The following is a 16,876-nucleotide window of genomic DNA, read 5'->3' as shown; positions in this document are numbered from 1 at the left end:
ATTATCCTAGGTGATTTTAACCTTCCTCTGAATAGTTCCTCCCCTACTCTTAATGGGAATCTCTTTCTCGAAATTTTAGAATCCGTGAGCTGGTTCCAAGTGATTTCTTCACCTACTCACTGGCTTGGGCACATATTAGACTTAGTCTTTGTTAATACATCTGTTAGAGACCAGTGTATGGATTCTGTGAATATTCAAGCTGTTCCTTGGATCCATCATCATTTATTTCAGTTTTCTTAGCCTATGAAAACTCCTATGAAATCTGAACTGGGAGATTTTGCTTATTCAGTTCAGAGTGGTATGACTGATATTGTCAATTTACTAATTCTTTCACCTCTAGGAATACCCTTCCTCTTCCTACAACCTTAATATTTTGTTGGAATGATAATGTTATTTCCAACCTGGATGAAATTGCCCCATTAAAATTGATGAAAGATGAACCAAAGAAGTTATATTTTAAAAACTCCCCAGATTTAATCTCCTCTCACCGTGCACTTAGAAAATGCAAGCAAGCATGGAAGAAAGCTCCCTCTACTGATTTGGCAAAAACCTTTAGGTTACTGCTTTTCCCAATACCAATTGAAAGTTTTAGAAGGCAAAAAATCTTTCTTCTCATATAAAATCTGAAAAATTGGCTTTAATCCAAAATCTTTATTTAAGGTGGCTAAAAACCTTAACTACACCCACTACTTGTAACCAGCCCATGAATAATTCACTCTCTGCTGATTCATTTTTTAGATTCGTTAAACTGAAGGTTGAAAATATCTTCCTAAATTTTGTAAGTATGGCAGTTTGGTATTCCTCCCCTAATTCCTTTGTTAAGAACGTTTGGTCATCTTTTTCATATATCTCACCATTAGAAGTTAGACAGATTATTTAAAAAATGAATACAGTCTTCTGCCCTTTGAGCAATTGCTCGGTGGCATTATTTAAAACGTTGAGAGAAATTTTGAGCCCCATTCTTACTACAATCATAAATAAGTCCTTCGAGGAAGGATTTCTTCCTGATATCTTCAAAAAAGCAACAGTAAAACTGATTCTAAAAAAAGCCACATCTGATTTAGCTGATCTAAACAGTTATAAACCTATTTCTTCCCTGCCATTTGTTGCAAAGGTAAAAGAGAACATTGCCTTGACACAATTAACAGCCCATTTGGAATAAAATAAGTTTTTGGATCCTCAGCAATTTGGTTTCAGAAAATCTATGAGTACAGAGTTTCTGCTCTTATGCATTACTGATACCCTTCGTAGAGGAACTGATAGTAGGAACAAGTTTCTCCTAGTGTCCCTTGATATCGCTACCACTTTCGACACCGTTGACCATGAGATTCTATTGTTCTGTTTATAAGAATTCAGCTTCAATGGAAATGTTTTAGAATGGTTTACCTCTTTTATCAAGAACCGTTCTTTTCAGGTTAAATTTCATATTGAAATTTCACAAGTTATTTCTATGGATATGGGAGTTCCACAAGGCTCTGCCCTGTTGGCAGTATTAGTTAACATTTATTTAGCACAACTGCAAAATTGCTTGCTTCTGTCTGTGAGGGATACAAAATTTACGCAGACGATATCCAGTTTTTAATTCATTTGTGTAATACATGGAGGGAGACAACTGATCTATTAAATATTTGTCTCTCCTCAATTCAATCCTGGCTACAGCACAATAAATTAGCATAAATATGGCAAAAACAGAATTCTTGGTTATTCAGAGATCCCACATTCAAAAAACTCTTCCAGTTATTTCAGTGGAAAATCAATCCTTTTCTATTGCAGACCCAATTAAAAGCCTGGGAGTTTTAACTGATACCCGTCTTTCCTTTAAATCCCAGATATGATCTGTGATTAGGTCAGGTTTCTATAAACTGCGAGTAATTGCAGGCCTGAGGCATTTCTTTTTGCTTCAGACTTTTAAATAGTTGCTCAGACCATCATTTATCCCCACGATTGATTACTGAATTGGTCTGTATCCTGGATTGCCTACATCTACTCTACAACCATTGCAATTATTATTAAATTCGGCAGCTTACCTTATTTCAGGTACAAAGCAGAACCAACATATCACGCAGGTGTTGTTAAATCTAAAATGGCTACCAATCAATCAGATAATTGTTTTCAGCATTTTCTTACTTATAGCAAAATTATTGACTTCAGATTCATGTCCTTGGGCTAATGCTCTTTTGAGAATTTACAACCCCACTCGTCGATTGCGCTCATCTCAGTGCGGACTCCTTGACATGCCATCTGTTCGAGCTGCCCGCTTAACATCCACCAGAAAATCGGCCTTCTCCATGGCAGCACCCTCCATTTGGAATTCCCTACCATTGGATCTAAGATTAAACCCCAGCAGTAAAACCTTTTGGAAAGATTTTAAAACCTTTCTTCTGAAGCAGATTTCCTATCAGTGCTAATGTTACTTACTAGTGATCACCTAATATGCAGTCCAGATGTTTTGTTTTGTATATTTTTTATCATGTTTTTATTAATTTTATTATATTTTAATGTATTGTTTTTATTTTGTTATATGTTTTTATTTATATTTTTCTCTTTTTATGAATGTTTTATTGTACATTGCTTCAGCCATTATTGTGTTAAGCGATTAATAAATCCTATTAAAATTTAAAAAAAAATGAAACGAAAATGAAAAATTCTGATGTCTTTACATCATTAAAGCATTTCAGGTATATGAAAGGCTGTATCATATCTCTGCCTCTCTTCCAGGGTATACATATTCAGATTCTTCAGCCTTTCCTCTTAGGGCTTCCAATACAGACCCCTCACCATTTTGGTGACCCTCACTCTGGACCTCTTCCATCCTGTCTTTATCCTACTTCCCCCACTGGTGCTTTTCCCATGCTATGACAATGGCAGATGAGGCACCAGTAGGAAACAGTACTGCTTTCTTATGCCTCCTTCCGGCAGGAGGGAGGATGGAAAGGAGGGCGGATTATGCTGTGAATGAATCTTGCAGCCAGTTGCACAAAAAATGGCTAACTGGGTGGGGCTCTCTCAATCTCTGCTCAGCATTCCCCTTGATCTGGCAGCAGCAGGAGACAATGGAGGAACATAGCCCACAGGAGGAAAAGTAAGAGGTCGTTCAGGAATGTGGATGGTGGCAGCAGCAACACAGAAAATTGTTGGCAGATAAAGACCACATGGCCTAACTAGTCAGTTCATCCCAAAAACTGCTCAGCTCTACAATTACTACCATTCCCTCAGAGATCCCCTGTGCTTGTCCAATAGGGATGTGCTTCGGCCAAACTTTTCGGTTTGGCCTTCGTTATCGGCCCGCCGCGGGAAATTTCATTTTGCCGTGGTTCGGGCCTTATTTTCTTGGCCACCCTGAAAAACGAAATTTCCTGAAATTTCTTCCATTTTTCAGGGTGGCCAAAATAGGATGAATTAGACAATTTAGTTGAAATCGTCTAATTCGTCCTAGGTGAATGCACATCCCTATTGTCCAATGCTTTCTTGAATTCAGATACTGTCCTTGTCTTCACTACCTCTATGGGGAGGCTTTTCCATGCATCCACCATCCTTACAGTAAAGAAATATTTTCTTAGATTACTCCTGAGTTCCTATCGCCCTCATCCCATGAACCCTCACTCTAGAGCATCCTTTCCATTGACAGAGGCTGGCCTCATTGCATAGAAACCTTGGAGGTATTTCAATGTCTCTGTCATATCTCCCCTATTTTGCGTTTTCTCTAGAGTATACCATTTTAGTACCATTTGAACAAGAGCGACTTCCATAGGTAAGGGCGGACATTTTCAAATGTGGTATTGGTGATGGGGCATTCAGATGGTGTGACAGGGGGGCCTTCAGATGAGGCATTCAGATGATGCAGTGGTAGACTTCTGGTGCAGCGGTGATGTGCAGCGTACACATGTGATGATTCTCCCCCTTCTGAAAAGCCAGCAGTGGGTGGAAGGTACAGGGTCGGCTGCTCAGAAGCGGGAGGATCACCAGGAGGCAGACAGCAGGCCAACGCGTTTCAGGGGGTTGGTGGAAGACTGGTGCTTGGCTTCTGAGCGCTCCAGAGTCATAATTAGAATAAGAAAGAGCCACGTGTGGCTCGAGAGATGCAGACTGGAAGAAGCAGTGCATCTTGTTTAGACCATGTTGTAGAAGAATAAAAAATTCCCCCAAATTGTCATTTCCTATCTTATGAGCTCTGTCTCTTGTGTTCCTGGACAACAAGTAAGGCTGCTCAGCTATTTAATAATACTTGTGCTTTGTGAATACACTTTATGCATTATTCCCAAAAGACTCCTGGCCTGACTTTTCATTTGGCAGCAGTCCATGATTTATTACCTCATTGTGCAGATTTCACCTGTTTTACCCAGAATTTCAGCTGAGGTTAGCAGAGTTGCTGGAATACTATATAATACAACACAGCAGTTTCTGTAATTTTACCTTTGCCACCAGGGACAAGAATGGAAAGAGAGAGAGAAAAGTCTTACTGTTTTACATCCAGCAGTAACAGCAACTGCTACATTGTTGAATACATTTAGAAAAGGTCCTCACAACATGTGGATCGCATTCACACTCAGCACACCCATGTCCAATGTCCATAGGAGGAATAAAGTTGTACAATGCTTAAGGTACATCACGGGTTCAAAGTACAGTTTCTAGTTTTCTGGCTCACAATGCACAGCTGGCCTGGTTTGATGTGGAGCTGCATAGTATAGTATAGCAATCTAGGAAAAATGGGAAGATGCTAAGGTCACCTGATCATCCTCAGGTCAGTGTGAGGGCAATAATGAAAGCCATTTCCGCAGGTGAAAGAGCATTTTATCTCTGGAAATCGGGGCTTTCACTACTGCCCAACCTGTTCATGGTTAAAAGTATTTGCATTATTCAACAAGGTGAACATTTTAATCCACAGAGTGAAGGGGCACAGAGGAGGTGGAGATGGGGTGAAGAGAGGAACTACATGCATAGGTTTAGTTCTTCAAACCTACCCACGGAGCTTCTGACTGAAAAAAACTAACCCTCAGACATAATCTCTGCAGGGAAATCTTCCAGGTCAATATACAATCAAAGCAAAAGCCTGTGCAGGTTTTTGCTTTGATTATTGGTGCAAACCCTGTGGGTAAAAGTACCCATGGAGTTTGCCCCAACGCAGGTAGTTTTGATTATTTCCTCCTGTGAAAAGAATTCTTGCTCTCTCTCTCTCTGTGCTTCCAGGTCCACTGAAACACTTCTCCAACTCCCTGCAGCTGCTAATCTCTCATCTTTCAGCTGCTCACCTCCAACTCCCTGCAGCTGCTCATCTTCCAGCTGCTCACCTCCAACTCCCAAGCTAGAAGCTGTCATTAAAGGGCTTTTATATGTATCTCTCATTGCACAGATTTATCCACTCGCAGCTAGCAGCTTTGTGTTCCCTGAAGAAGTATAAACCACTTCGAAACATTGCAGTGTTGGTAGACACAAAGGAAGAATTAAATATCGCTGCACTATTGATCAGTGATTCTAAAGACAAGTGCAGAAGATTCAAGTTCAGCTACATTTTTGACATCTTATTGAAAGATAAGTGCATTTCTATACAGCCCCCACCAACCAAAAAATAGGGGGAATATATTAATCACAAAGACTCTTATATGAGCACACAAGAAGTGACCTATGATAGAAACCTCCTTCTCCATAGATAAACAGACTCACACCTCTCCTCAACGTTCTACCATTCAATTCAGGAAATCATGCCCATCCGAAATACTTAGTGATCAACTCTCCAAAGAACTCATGAACCTAGATCTTTCCAATCCTGACTCAGCCCTATCCTCCTGGCACAAGATCACCGAAACAGTTGCTAACAAATGGTGCCCTATAGTCTCCAAAACTATCAATCCTACAAAAAAAGGCAATCAACCCTGGTTTACCCCTAAACTAAAACAGATGAAACAGGAGCTACGTCACAAGGAAAATATATGGCGAAAAACCCCTAATACAACTACTCTGTCTACTTACAAAGGCTTTCTACATCATTACAGGACCACTATTCTTCTAACAAAAAGGGAATTCTACGCCAAGAAAATTCATCATTTCCAATACGATGCCCAGGCCCTATTTGCATACGTTACTCAAATCACGAAATCAACCCCCCCGTCTATCCCAGACGAACAAGCCCTATCTAAAGCAAATGAACTCGCTTCATTTTTTCAACAGAAGATCCTGAACACACTCGCCCTTCTACCTCCAAATACGCTACCTCTTACCTCAGACAAGAATCCTCAACCACCCAAAGGAGCCAAATTCGACAGTTTCGAATCAATAACATCCAAAGAGATGGAATCCCTTCTAAAAAGACAGAAACCATCTAGCCACCCAGCTGATAACATCCCTTCAAAACGTTTGCTTCTCATTCCAAACTCGATCTCAGGACATCTGACAAGCATCATAAATTGCCTTTTAACCCAAGGGATCTACCCTGACAGGTTAAAAACCGCATCACTCAAACCCCTCCTCAAGAAACACAATCTAGACCCTAATGAACCAGCCAATTTCAGACCCATCTCCAGTCTCCCATTTTTAGCCAAACTGACGGAGAAGTTGGTAAACACCCAGCTTTCAGAGTACCTAGAGGATCACGATATCCTACACCCTTCACAATATGGTTTCCGCAAGGCTCGCAGTACGGAAACTCTACTTATTTCACTTACAGATCATATTATAATGGGTCTAGACAAAGGCTACTCCTTTTTATTAGTTCTACTTGACATCTCGGCGGCATTTGACACCGTCAACCATTCCATCCTTCTGGATCGCCTAACAGATATTGGTATCTCCGGATCAGCCCTCAGTTGGTTTAAATCCTTCCTCTGCAACAGATCTTTCAAAGTTAAAATCAATCATAAAGAATCACCTTTAACAAAATCCACCCTTGGCGTGCCACAAGGATCATCCCTATCTCCAACCCTTTTCAATATTTACCTCCTCCCCCTATGCCAATTACTGACCGACCTTAATTTAATTCATTATCTGTATGCTGATGACGTGCAGATTCTAATCCCCATTACAGAATCTATTTCTAAGGCGATCACCCATTGGAATAACTGCCTTATATCTATCAACAACCTCCTCAGTAGTTTAAACTTGGTCCTTAATACCTCGAAGACGGAGCTCCTCCTCATCTCCTCAAAAGATGAAAATACTCACCTATCATCCCCACTCAATGCACTCATCACCCACAAACATCTGAGAGATCTAGGGGTACTGCTGGATAATAGACTAAACCTAAAGAAAATGGTCAACACTACATCCAAAGACTGCTTTCATAGACTCCAGGTTTTGAAACGACTCAAACCACTTCTTTTCTTCCAAGACTTTAGGACAGTCCTCCAAGCACTACTATTTGCTAAGATAGATTACTGCAGTGCCCTTCTCCTCGGCCTCCCCAAATCGACCACCAAACCACTGCAGATGATACAAAATGCGGCAGCGAGATTACTAACCAACACCATCCGCGGTGATCACATTTCACCCATCCTCAGAAAACTACATTGGTTACCAGTAAATTTTAGATTCCTCTACAAATCAATCACCATAATACACAATCTATCCATCATCAACTCCATCTTGACATTGAAATCCCCTTCAAATTACACTCTTCCAACAGACCAATTAGAGATATTCACAAAGGCACATTGAATTTCCCCCCAACCAAAGCCTCACGCCTTTCCTCTACAAAAGACAGAGCTTTTTCAATAGCAGGACCAGCTATATGGAACAACATTCCTTCAGGTCTCCGATTAGAACCTTGCCTAACCACTTTCAGAAAAAAACTCAAGACGTGGCTATTTCATCAAGCATTCGATGACCCCCCAGACAATCTCTAATCATATTTTAGTTCTCATGGACGTAGAGGATAGAGGTCCACTATCCTTTTTGAACGATGAACAATCACAGATTAAAGCATATTATGCTCTAACTTAAATTCCTTTTGTATTATGTTATAATTCCTTCTGCCTTCCTTTCTTCCAGCTTTAAGCTTCCCAAGTTTTTACTCCTTGTTAAATGTAACTTTGCCTTATTCTTCTCTTGTTAATTACTATTTTATTTATTGCCTCAGTTATACCCTTGTTCTATGTAAACCGATCCGATATGGTTATTACTATGAAGGTCGGTATAAAAAAAAATGTTAAATAAATAAATAAATAAAGCCCCAGCACTCATAAAGGCTTACACATTTAAGCCACCAGTTGCAAGGGCACTGTATGATGGTCACTCTTCATGTACAATAAGAGCCTTCATATATAGTGGAATATTTTTCACTATTTTCTTGATTCAGGTTTTTCCCGCTATCTTTTGGGATATTATTATCACACCTCCAACTCCCTGCAGCTGCTCATCTCTCATCTTTCAGCTACTCACCTCCAACTCCCTGCAACAGCTCACCTCCAATCCCTGCAGCTGCTCATCTCTCATCTTTCAGCTGCTCACCTCCAACTCCCTGCAGCTGCTCATCTCTCATCTTTCAGCTGCTCACCTCCAAGGCAGATTCTGCTTCCTCATAGGCTACCTGCAGCTCCTCCTTTTCCATTTCCAGCTTTTTCTTGGACTTCTGGAGCTCATGAACACTTTTGCCAACATCCCCAAGCTGTTCTGTCTGGTCAGCAACTTCTTCTAAAGAGCAAACAAAATAAGTAACAGACATACACGTTGAGTGACTAAGAAACTGAATCTACAAAAGTCTAGTCTAGATATGTTTCTTAATTTTAACAATATAACTTACAAAAACTGATATGAAGTGATTGACTATTTACACTCTGTGTCTATTGTAAAGTATGCAAAATCGATATAATTCCAGAAATGAATCACAAAAACAAGCCCACAGAAAAATGATACCCTTTCCTCCCCTCCCACCCTAATACAGCATTCCAGAAAGGCAAAAGCTCAAATCCAAAAATAAAAAACACCCCAAAGACATACATATTGAGGAAACAAGCAGTAGAAGAAGTCCAATCAACCAAGGTCATTCAGTATCCTGCTTCAAGGCAAAGAATCCAAATAAGGAAACCAGATTTGGAGAAAATCTGCTTTGCATTTAGGCGTTGAGACTCCGGAGCTCTGCCTGCCTCTGAGGACTTGCCCATGGAACAGGGAACATTTCAGAGAATGCTACCCTGGATTTCAGCTTTCTACCTAAGAGCCTAAATGTGACTCCCATAAAGTCCCTCTCACATTTTTCTATGTCGTTGGTGCCCACATGTACCACTACAGCTGGCTCCTCCTCAGCATTGTTTAAATCCTATAAAGGTGACGCATGAGGTCTACCACCTTCGCGCCAGGTAGGTACATTCCTAATAATCGAATCACCAACTATGATGATTGACTTAGCCCTTCCCTCCTGGGCAGTAGCCCTGGGAGACACATCCTCTGTGAGAGAGGACATTATGTACCACCTTGAGAGCAGGTCCTTGCTACATGATAATTTATTGCTGCAGAAGGTTGATGTTCTCTGATCCTGAGACTTTTCTCCTCCAAGGCAGCACTAGGGCTGCCAGACTGGATTTGGGACTTGTCTACAATTTCCCTGAAGGTCTCATCTATATACTTCTCTGTCTGCCTCATCTCCTCCAGGTCTGCCACTCTAGCCTCCAGAGATTGGACTTGTTTTCTGAGACAGGAGCTCCTTGCATTGGATGCACACGTACAATTTCTCACCAGCGGGTAAAAAATCATACATGTGACACTAGATGCAGAAGACTGGGAGCCCCCCCTCTTGCTCCTGGACTGCTGCCATGATCTTAAATTTGTTCAGTTCCTAGTTAAATTTCAGGTTGCTATGGGCGTAGGATTGTGTACAATTAGGGTCCTTTAAATGTATTATATTATTCACTATATATCTGGTAGTGACCTACAAGGGAATGATTAAACTCTTGATAAGGGGTGTGGAATTTCTGAATGTAAGATAAAAGGCTGATTAATTTTTTTATTTTTATTTTATTTTAGTGTAAAACTGTCACCTGCCTATAAATTAAAGTATGAGCTGGGGTGGGTGGGAAAGGAGTGGGAGGGTGTTATGACTGCCGCTGCCCGACGTCTCCACTCTGCCCTCCTTACCTCTCTGGCGACTCCTCCTGCGGTTGACGAACGTTTGGCTGCCGCGGCGTCTGCCTGCCATCCTCCCCGGCGTCCCCGGTCTGGCTTGGGCACTGCCTCCCTCCATGCTGTTCAGCTGCCTTAGGGCGCACGCGCCGTGCGGCCCTGCTTCAAGTACCTTCAGTGGCGCGAACCTCAGGGGTGTCCCCCTGTAATGACGTCATGCATCCAGGATACAAAAGGCCTTCGTGATTGCTAGCTAATCGAGTTAGCAAAGGTTTCCTAACGGATGGGATTCGCTCTCCATACCTTGCAACTCTGCCTCCTTTGGACCTACTCTATTTGGGGTACCCGCTCCTCGGGGCCTATCTCTCTTATCTTTCAGGTCGCAGTCTGGAACCAGTACTCGCTCTTCGAGGGTCCATGTTCCTGGACTCACTACTTGGGACTCCCCTTCTGCCAGGAAGACACCGCTGCCTATAACATCTGTGAGTTACCATCTCTATCTCTCAGATCTATTCCCTGGAACCAGGTACTCGCTCCTCGAGGGCCTGCCTTTACTCCAGCTCCTGTGCTCCACACTGAGAGACCGCTGTGTGAGTACATTACCAATGAGGCTCTATTCCTGAACTCTGCATATGCTGCTACTACTCACAATATCAGTTCTCTCTATTACAGCACAGCCATTGTGGGATCTCTGTTCCAGAGCCTGAGGGACCACAAGCCCAACCGGGCTACTTTCCAGCTCACTACTGCCACCTCTGGTACTTCACCAATCCTGTATAATAAAAGAACTAGTGTATGTGTGTCTCTCCTATGCTGAGCCTGACCTGTGGCCCCTCACAGGACTTCCCACTGTGGGTGTGGTCATCTGCCACAGGTCCAGGGATCCACCCAAAACCCTTACAAATAATAACAGATTGCTAACTCCATGGATCCGGCACAGCTCAATGCCCTGCAGGCCATACCAGGCCTGGCCCTGCGCATTTCGGAGCAGCAAGATGCTTTGGAGAAACTCACTTCAGCGTTTCATCAGCTGCACACACAGAAGACCCAAGGCACTGCTTCAGCAAAGGTGGTCCATTACAGGAGGTAACTTTAAAGACTGCTGTACCACTGGCGGTTCCAGTTCGTTTCTCGGGAGAGATTCAGAAGACCAGGGGCTTTTTAAACCAGTGCTGCATGCATTTTGCTCTACAGCCTTCTCAGTTCCCTACAGCGTTTTCCAAGACTACTTACATCCTTTCTTATCTGGATAGAAGGGCCTTGTCTTGGGCGTCTACCCTGTGGGAACGCAAGGATCCTATATTGCAGAACATAGATGGATTTCTGGACTTATTTAAATCCGTTTTCAATGATCCTGCTCAAGTTACCGTTGCCGGCTCTGCTTTGGTGGACCTGAAGCAAGGTAACAGACCACTGGCTGATTTTGCGATAGAGTTTAAAACTCTTGCTACAGAACTCTGCTGGGACCCTAAATGCCTGAAGACCCTTTTCTTCAGAGGCCTAGATACCCATTTAAAAGACGAGCTGGCCGTTCACAAAACACCTCGCTGGATGAACTAGTGGCTTTGGCCACTCGAATCAATCACCAGCTTCATGACAAGGTGAAGGAACTCCGGCCTAATAGAATACCTGGGTTGAACCAGGCTAGTGCTAAACCTGCACCTTGGATGGTTCCAGTAATTCCTGCTGCCAGTGAAGATGAACCGATGCAACTTGGTTACGGGCATTTGACTTCCAAAGAGAGAAGACTTCGTAAGAGGCTGTGGTCAGTCCAGCCACGATGTCCCTACATGCCGATTCATCCAGGAAATGGACAGGCCTAAGTCCTGCAGGAGGTCTGTTCTTAGGCCTCACTACTCCCTCTCCTCCACTCTCTCTCCCAGTATCCTTGACCTGTGGACTGTCCACGGTTCAAACTCTTGCCCTGGTGGCTTCAGGGGCAGGAGGCAACTTTATTCTCTGACGATTAGTGGAACATCTGAGGATTCCCCTCGTCAGTTTGAAAGTTCCGCTACTTCTATCCTCCATCCATGGAGAGCCCTTACCGGGCAACATGACTTGCCAAACCTTACCAGTGACTCTCCACACCGGAGCTTTCCATACGGAATCACTTCCCTTCTTTGTGTTGGAAAGGCCATGAACCCTATTGTCTTGGGGTTACCCTGGTTGCAAGCGCACCAACCCCAATTTGACTGGGCATCCTTGGAACTCTCCCACTGGGGCCCAGAGTGTCATGGGAGGTGCCTTAAGGAGATTGCTCCTGTCATCTGCATGCCTATGACTCCAGCGATGCCAGGACTTCCACCCCAATACACATCCTATGGGGGTGTGTTCTCCAAAGAAGCGGCTGACATTCTTCCTCCGCATAGGTCCTATGACTGTGCCATAAGACTGAAACCTAATACTGAACCTCCTACAGGACGTGTCTATCCTCTCTCAGCAATTGAGAACAAGGTAATGTCCGAATACATGGAAGAGAACCTTCAGAAGGGGTTTATCAGACCATCAAAGCCTCCAGCCGGCACAGGCTTTTTCTTTGTGGGGAAGAAGGACGTTACCCTACGTCCATGTATCGATTACCGAGGTCTGAACGAGATCACGATTAAAGACTGCTACCCCTTGCCTTTAATCTCGTAGCTGTTTGACCGGCTTCAAGGGGCCAAAATATTTTCAAAACTCGACCTGAAGGGGGCCTACAACTTAGTTTGCATTCGTAGTGGCAACGAATGGAAAACAGCCTTCAACACTCGAGACGGCCGCTTCGAGTACTTAGTGATGCCCTTCGGCCTGTGCAACGCACCCGCCATATTTCAGAACATGATGAACGACATCTTGCGGGATCTGCTGTACAAGAGTGTTGTGGTCTACCTGGATGATATCCTAATCTTCTCCCAGGACCTGCCCACTCACATTGAAGACGTCAAACAAGTACTCTGCCGACTCCATGAACACCGGCTTTACGCCAAACTTTCTAAGTGCGAATTCCACAAAGACTCAGTGCCTTTCCTCGGCTATATTGTGTCTAAAGAAGGCTTCCAGATAGATCCTCACAAACTTGAGAGTATCAAAAATTGGTCCCAACCTACCAGCTTGAAGGCCCTGAGAAGATTCCTGGGGTTCACCAACTATTATAGAAGCTTCATAAAGAACTACTCTTCTTTAACAGTACCCTTGACCGCTATGACCCGCAAGGGTGCCAACACTTCAAAATGGTCTGCGGAGGCCATTTCCGCGTTCGAGAATCTGAAGACTTCCTTCTCCATGGAACCATGCTTGTGGCATCCTGACCCCAACAAGCCCTTTATTGTTGAAGTTGATGCTTCAGATGTCAGCGTGGGGGCCCTATTGAGCCAGATAGGAGACTCGAAAGCCTTACATCCCTGTTCCTTCTTCTCACGACGATTCTCCCCGGCCAAGAAGAACTATGGAATCGGCAATAAAGAGCTCTTGGCAATAAAGCTTGCCTTCGAGGAATGCAGCCTTGGCTCGAAGGCGCTCAACATCAAATAACCGTATTCATGGACCACAAAAATCTAGAGTATCTACGCCACGCACAACGTCTTAACCACAGACAAATCAGATGGTCCTTATTTTTTAATCGTTTTGACTTTGTGCTTAATAAGTATCGCCCCGGAGACAGAAATACCAGAGCAGATACCTTGTCACGCTCCTTTTCTCTTGGAGGATGTGCCCGAAGAACCTCAGCACATAATTGATCCGAAGAAAGTCATCTTGGCAACTACCCATTCTGTGCCCGATGGTAAGACCATTGTTCCAAAACACCTCAGGAAGAAGGTGCTCTTTTGGGCGCATGATTCCAAGCTGGCTGGCCATTCTGGTCAACGCCGTACCCTGCTCAAAATACAGAAGTTGTATTGGTGGCCTACAATCAAAAAGGATACCTATTCCTATGTGGCATCCTATACAAATTGTGCCAAGAATAAACCCGCTTCTGGTCAACCGTGGGGTCTGCTGCAACCTCTGCCAGTTCTGGAACAGTCCTGGTCACACATCGTTACTGATTTTGTAGTTGATTTACCCCCTTCTGGAGGAATGAATACCATCTGGGTAACAGGTGATTGCTTCAGCAAGATGGCCCACCTCGTAGCGCTTCCTGGCTTACCCTCAGCCTTGGAGTTTGCGAAGCTCTTCATATCGCACATATTTCGCCTTCACGGCCTACCTAGTCACATTGTCTCTGACCGTGGTTCACAATTCATGGCACGATTCTGGAGGGCCTTGTGCAAGTTATTTGATATCTCTCTAGACTACACTTCAGCCTACCATCCGCAATCAAATGGTCAAACAGAACAGATGAATAGAACTTTGAAGCAGTTCATTCGTGCCTACGTCAGTTCCCATTAGAATAACTGGGCCAAACTGCTACCATGGGCTGAATTCGCCATCAACTCTCATCCAGCAACATCAACTGGATCAACGCCTTTTGAAGTGGTATATGGATGTTCTCCATCACCGCCACTTCCACTGAAGCTCTCAGTGACGTCCCCAGCAGCTCAAGCTACTGCTGATGAAATCCATAACTTGTGGGTTCAGACAAAGGACATGCTGAAAAAAGCGAGTGACCATGCTAAGAAGTACTATGACACTCACCATTCGCAAGTGCCAGTTTTCAAACTTGGAGATAAAGTCTGGTTATCTACCAAACACCTCAGACTGAAGCTAACCTAGACTTGGTTCGCTCCTCGCTACAATGGACCATTTCCAATCCTCCGACATCTTGGCAACATCACCTATAGTCTGAAGCTACCACCTGGACTCAACATCCACAACGCTTTCCACGTTTCACTCTTAAAACCGCTCATTCTCAGCGAATTTACTTCCAAGACTCAGGTACCACCTGCTATCAACGCAGAAGACGACCTAGAAAACAAGGTTGAAGAGATACTTGATGTCCAAAGACGAGGCAATACACTTGAATACCTTCTGTCATGGGAAGGTTTCGGCCCCGAAGAAAACTCTTGGGAGCCTCAGGCCAACATCCTTGACAAAGAGATGCTCCATCAATTTCACCTTGCGCAACCTTCTAAAATAAAGACTGGTACCCGAAGAGGAGACCGCCCTTTGAAGGGGGGTACTGTTATGACTGTCGCTGCCCGACGTCTCCACTCCACCCTCCTTACCTCTCTGGCGACTCCTCCTGCGGTTGACGGAAGTTTGGCTGCTGCGGCATCTGCCTGCTATCCTCTCTGGCATCCCCGGACCGGCTTAGACGCTGCCTCCCGCCATGCTGTTCAGCTACCTTAGGGCATGCGCGCCGCGTGGCCCTGCTTCAGGAGCGTCTCCTTGTGATGACGTCATGCATCCAGGATACAAAAGGCCTACGCGATTGCTAGCTAATCGAGTTAGCAAAGGTTTCCTAATGGATGGGATTCGCTCTCCGTACCTTGCAAATCTGCCTCCTTTGGACCTACTCTATTTGGGTACCCGCTCCAGTGCTCCACCCCCTGGGAAGCACCTGCTCCCAGGGGGTGGAGCACTGGAGGAGACAGAGGCTAGGATGAGCTTCACCACTGGAAGCCCACGGTCCCCCTGAGTGGAGCCCATAGGGACCCAGGCCGCTTGGACTTAGGTGGGCTTCACTGGGTCTCCTGGAGAGATGGTAGACTGGCATGCCCATGGACAGCAAAGGAGCACGGTCGGGTTCGAGGCTGGAGGTTAAATGGAGCAAGGAAGACCAGAACAGCATAGGCGATGACAAGGCAAGGGACAGAGCCAGAATCAGAAGACGTGGTCAATCAGGCAGAGGTCAAATCCGAAGGTCAGTCCGAGGAGTGGTCAATCAAGCAGGGTCAGGTTCCAGAGGTCTGATGAGGTCACAGGCAGGCCAAGGTCAGAAGGCAAGCAGCAGACAGAGTGGTCAAGGAACAGGCCAAGGTCAGTACCAGAGAGACAGTCCATGGGTACAACCTGGGGAGACAGACATACGAACACTGGAACAGAAGGACGCTGGAACAGTAGGATGCAGGAACAAGGCTGGAACAGTAGGATCTTGGAACAAGGCTGGAACAAGACTGGAATGAGACTGGAACAAGGCTTAGCACGCAGTGACAATCTAGCACACAATACAATGCCGACCCGATTGCCAAGGCAAGAAAGTGCAGACAGGGACTTCCTTAAGTAGTTCCTTCAATCAGGGCACGCCACGGAGCTAAGACCCGCCCCTGGTCCTACAAGAGGCCGGGCAGTCCACGCGCATGTGCTTAGGGTCGTAGCCAACGCAACGGAAGTCACCGAACTCCGGCGTGAGGCCTGGTGCGCGGTGGAAGGCCCGGTGACCACCATCGCAGCACGCCGAGGCCTGGAGGAGCTCGCGGCTGCTGCTGGGGAGGCCGACCTGGAACCTGCAGAGGAGCCAGAGAGGTGAGCAGGCCCATGCGTGGGCCAGACGTGGACGGGGGCGTGCAACACAAACTTCTGTTTTAGGTCTGCCTTTCTGACTACCTATTTAATACAAAACACACAAACATCTGTTTTTGCCTGCCTTTCTGAGTACCTATTTAATATAAATCACACAAACATCTTTTTTTTGCCTGCCTTTCTGACTACCTATTTAATAGAAAACACACAAAACTCCTGGTTCTTGCCTACCCTTGGACTAGCTATTCAATACAGACACACACACTAAATAATATACCCCAATAGTTTTACTTCTCCCCAATACTTTTAAGTTTGAAAAACTTTCTAAAGCGGTACTTACTGTTTCTTTTCAGCCATCAGCAAGGTGATCTTCTCCTCTACTCTTAGTGCTCCCACTCCTAAAAGTCTTATCTCCCTATTTTACCATATTTACTATTTTTCTTCAATTTGA

At 44.6% G+C, this 16,876-nt stretch overlaps 1 protein-coding gene across 1 annotated transcript in view; it reads right to left on the bottom strand.

Moving 5' to 3' along the window:
• Positions 1-16,876, bottom strand: part of LOC115090769 (myosin-16-like) — a 292,772-nt gene that overhangs the window by 102,163 nt on the left and 173,733 nt on the right. The window contains exon 13 of the mRNA XM_029600261.1: positions 8,486-8,622. Coding sequence (XP_029456121.1) covers positions 8,486-8,622 — 137 coding nt within the window. The remainder of the gene's footprint in view (positions 1-8,485; positions 8,623-16,876) is intronic.

This window comes from Rhinatrema bivittatum, chromosome 4 (genome assembly GCF_901001135.1).
Source record: "Rhinatrema bivittatum chromosome 4, aRhiBiv1.1, whole genome shotgun sequence".
Lineage (NCBI taxonomy): Eukaryota > Metazoa > Chordata > Amphibia > Gymnophiona > Rhinatrematidae > Rhinatrema > Rhinatrema bivittatum.
This window is presented reverse-complemented; position numbering and strand designations above follow the sequence as displayed.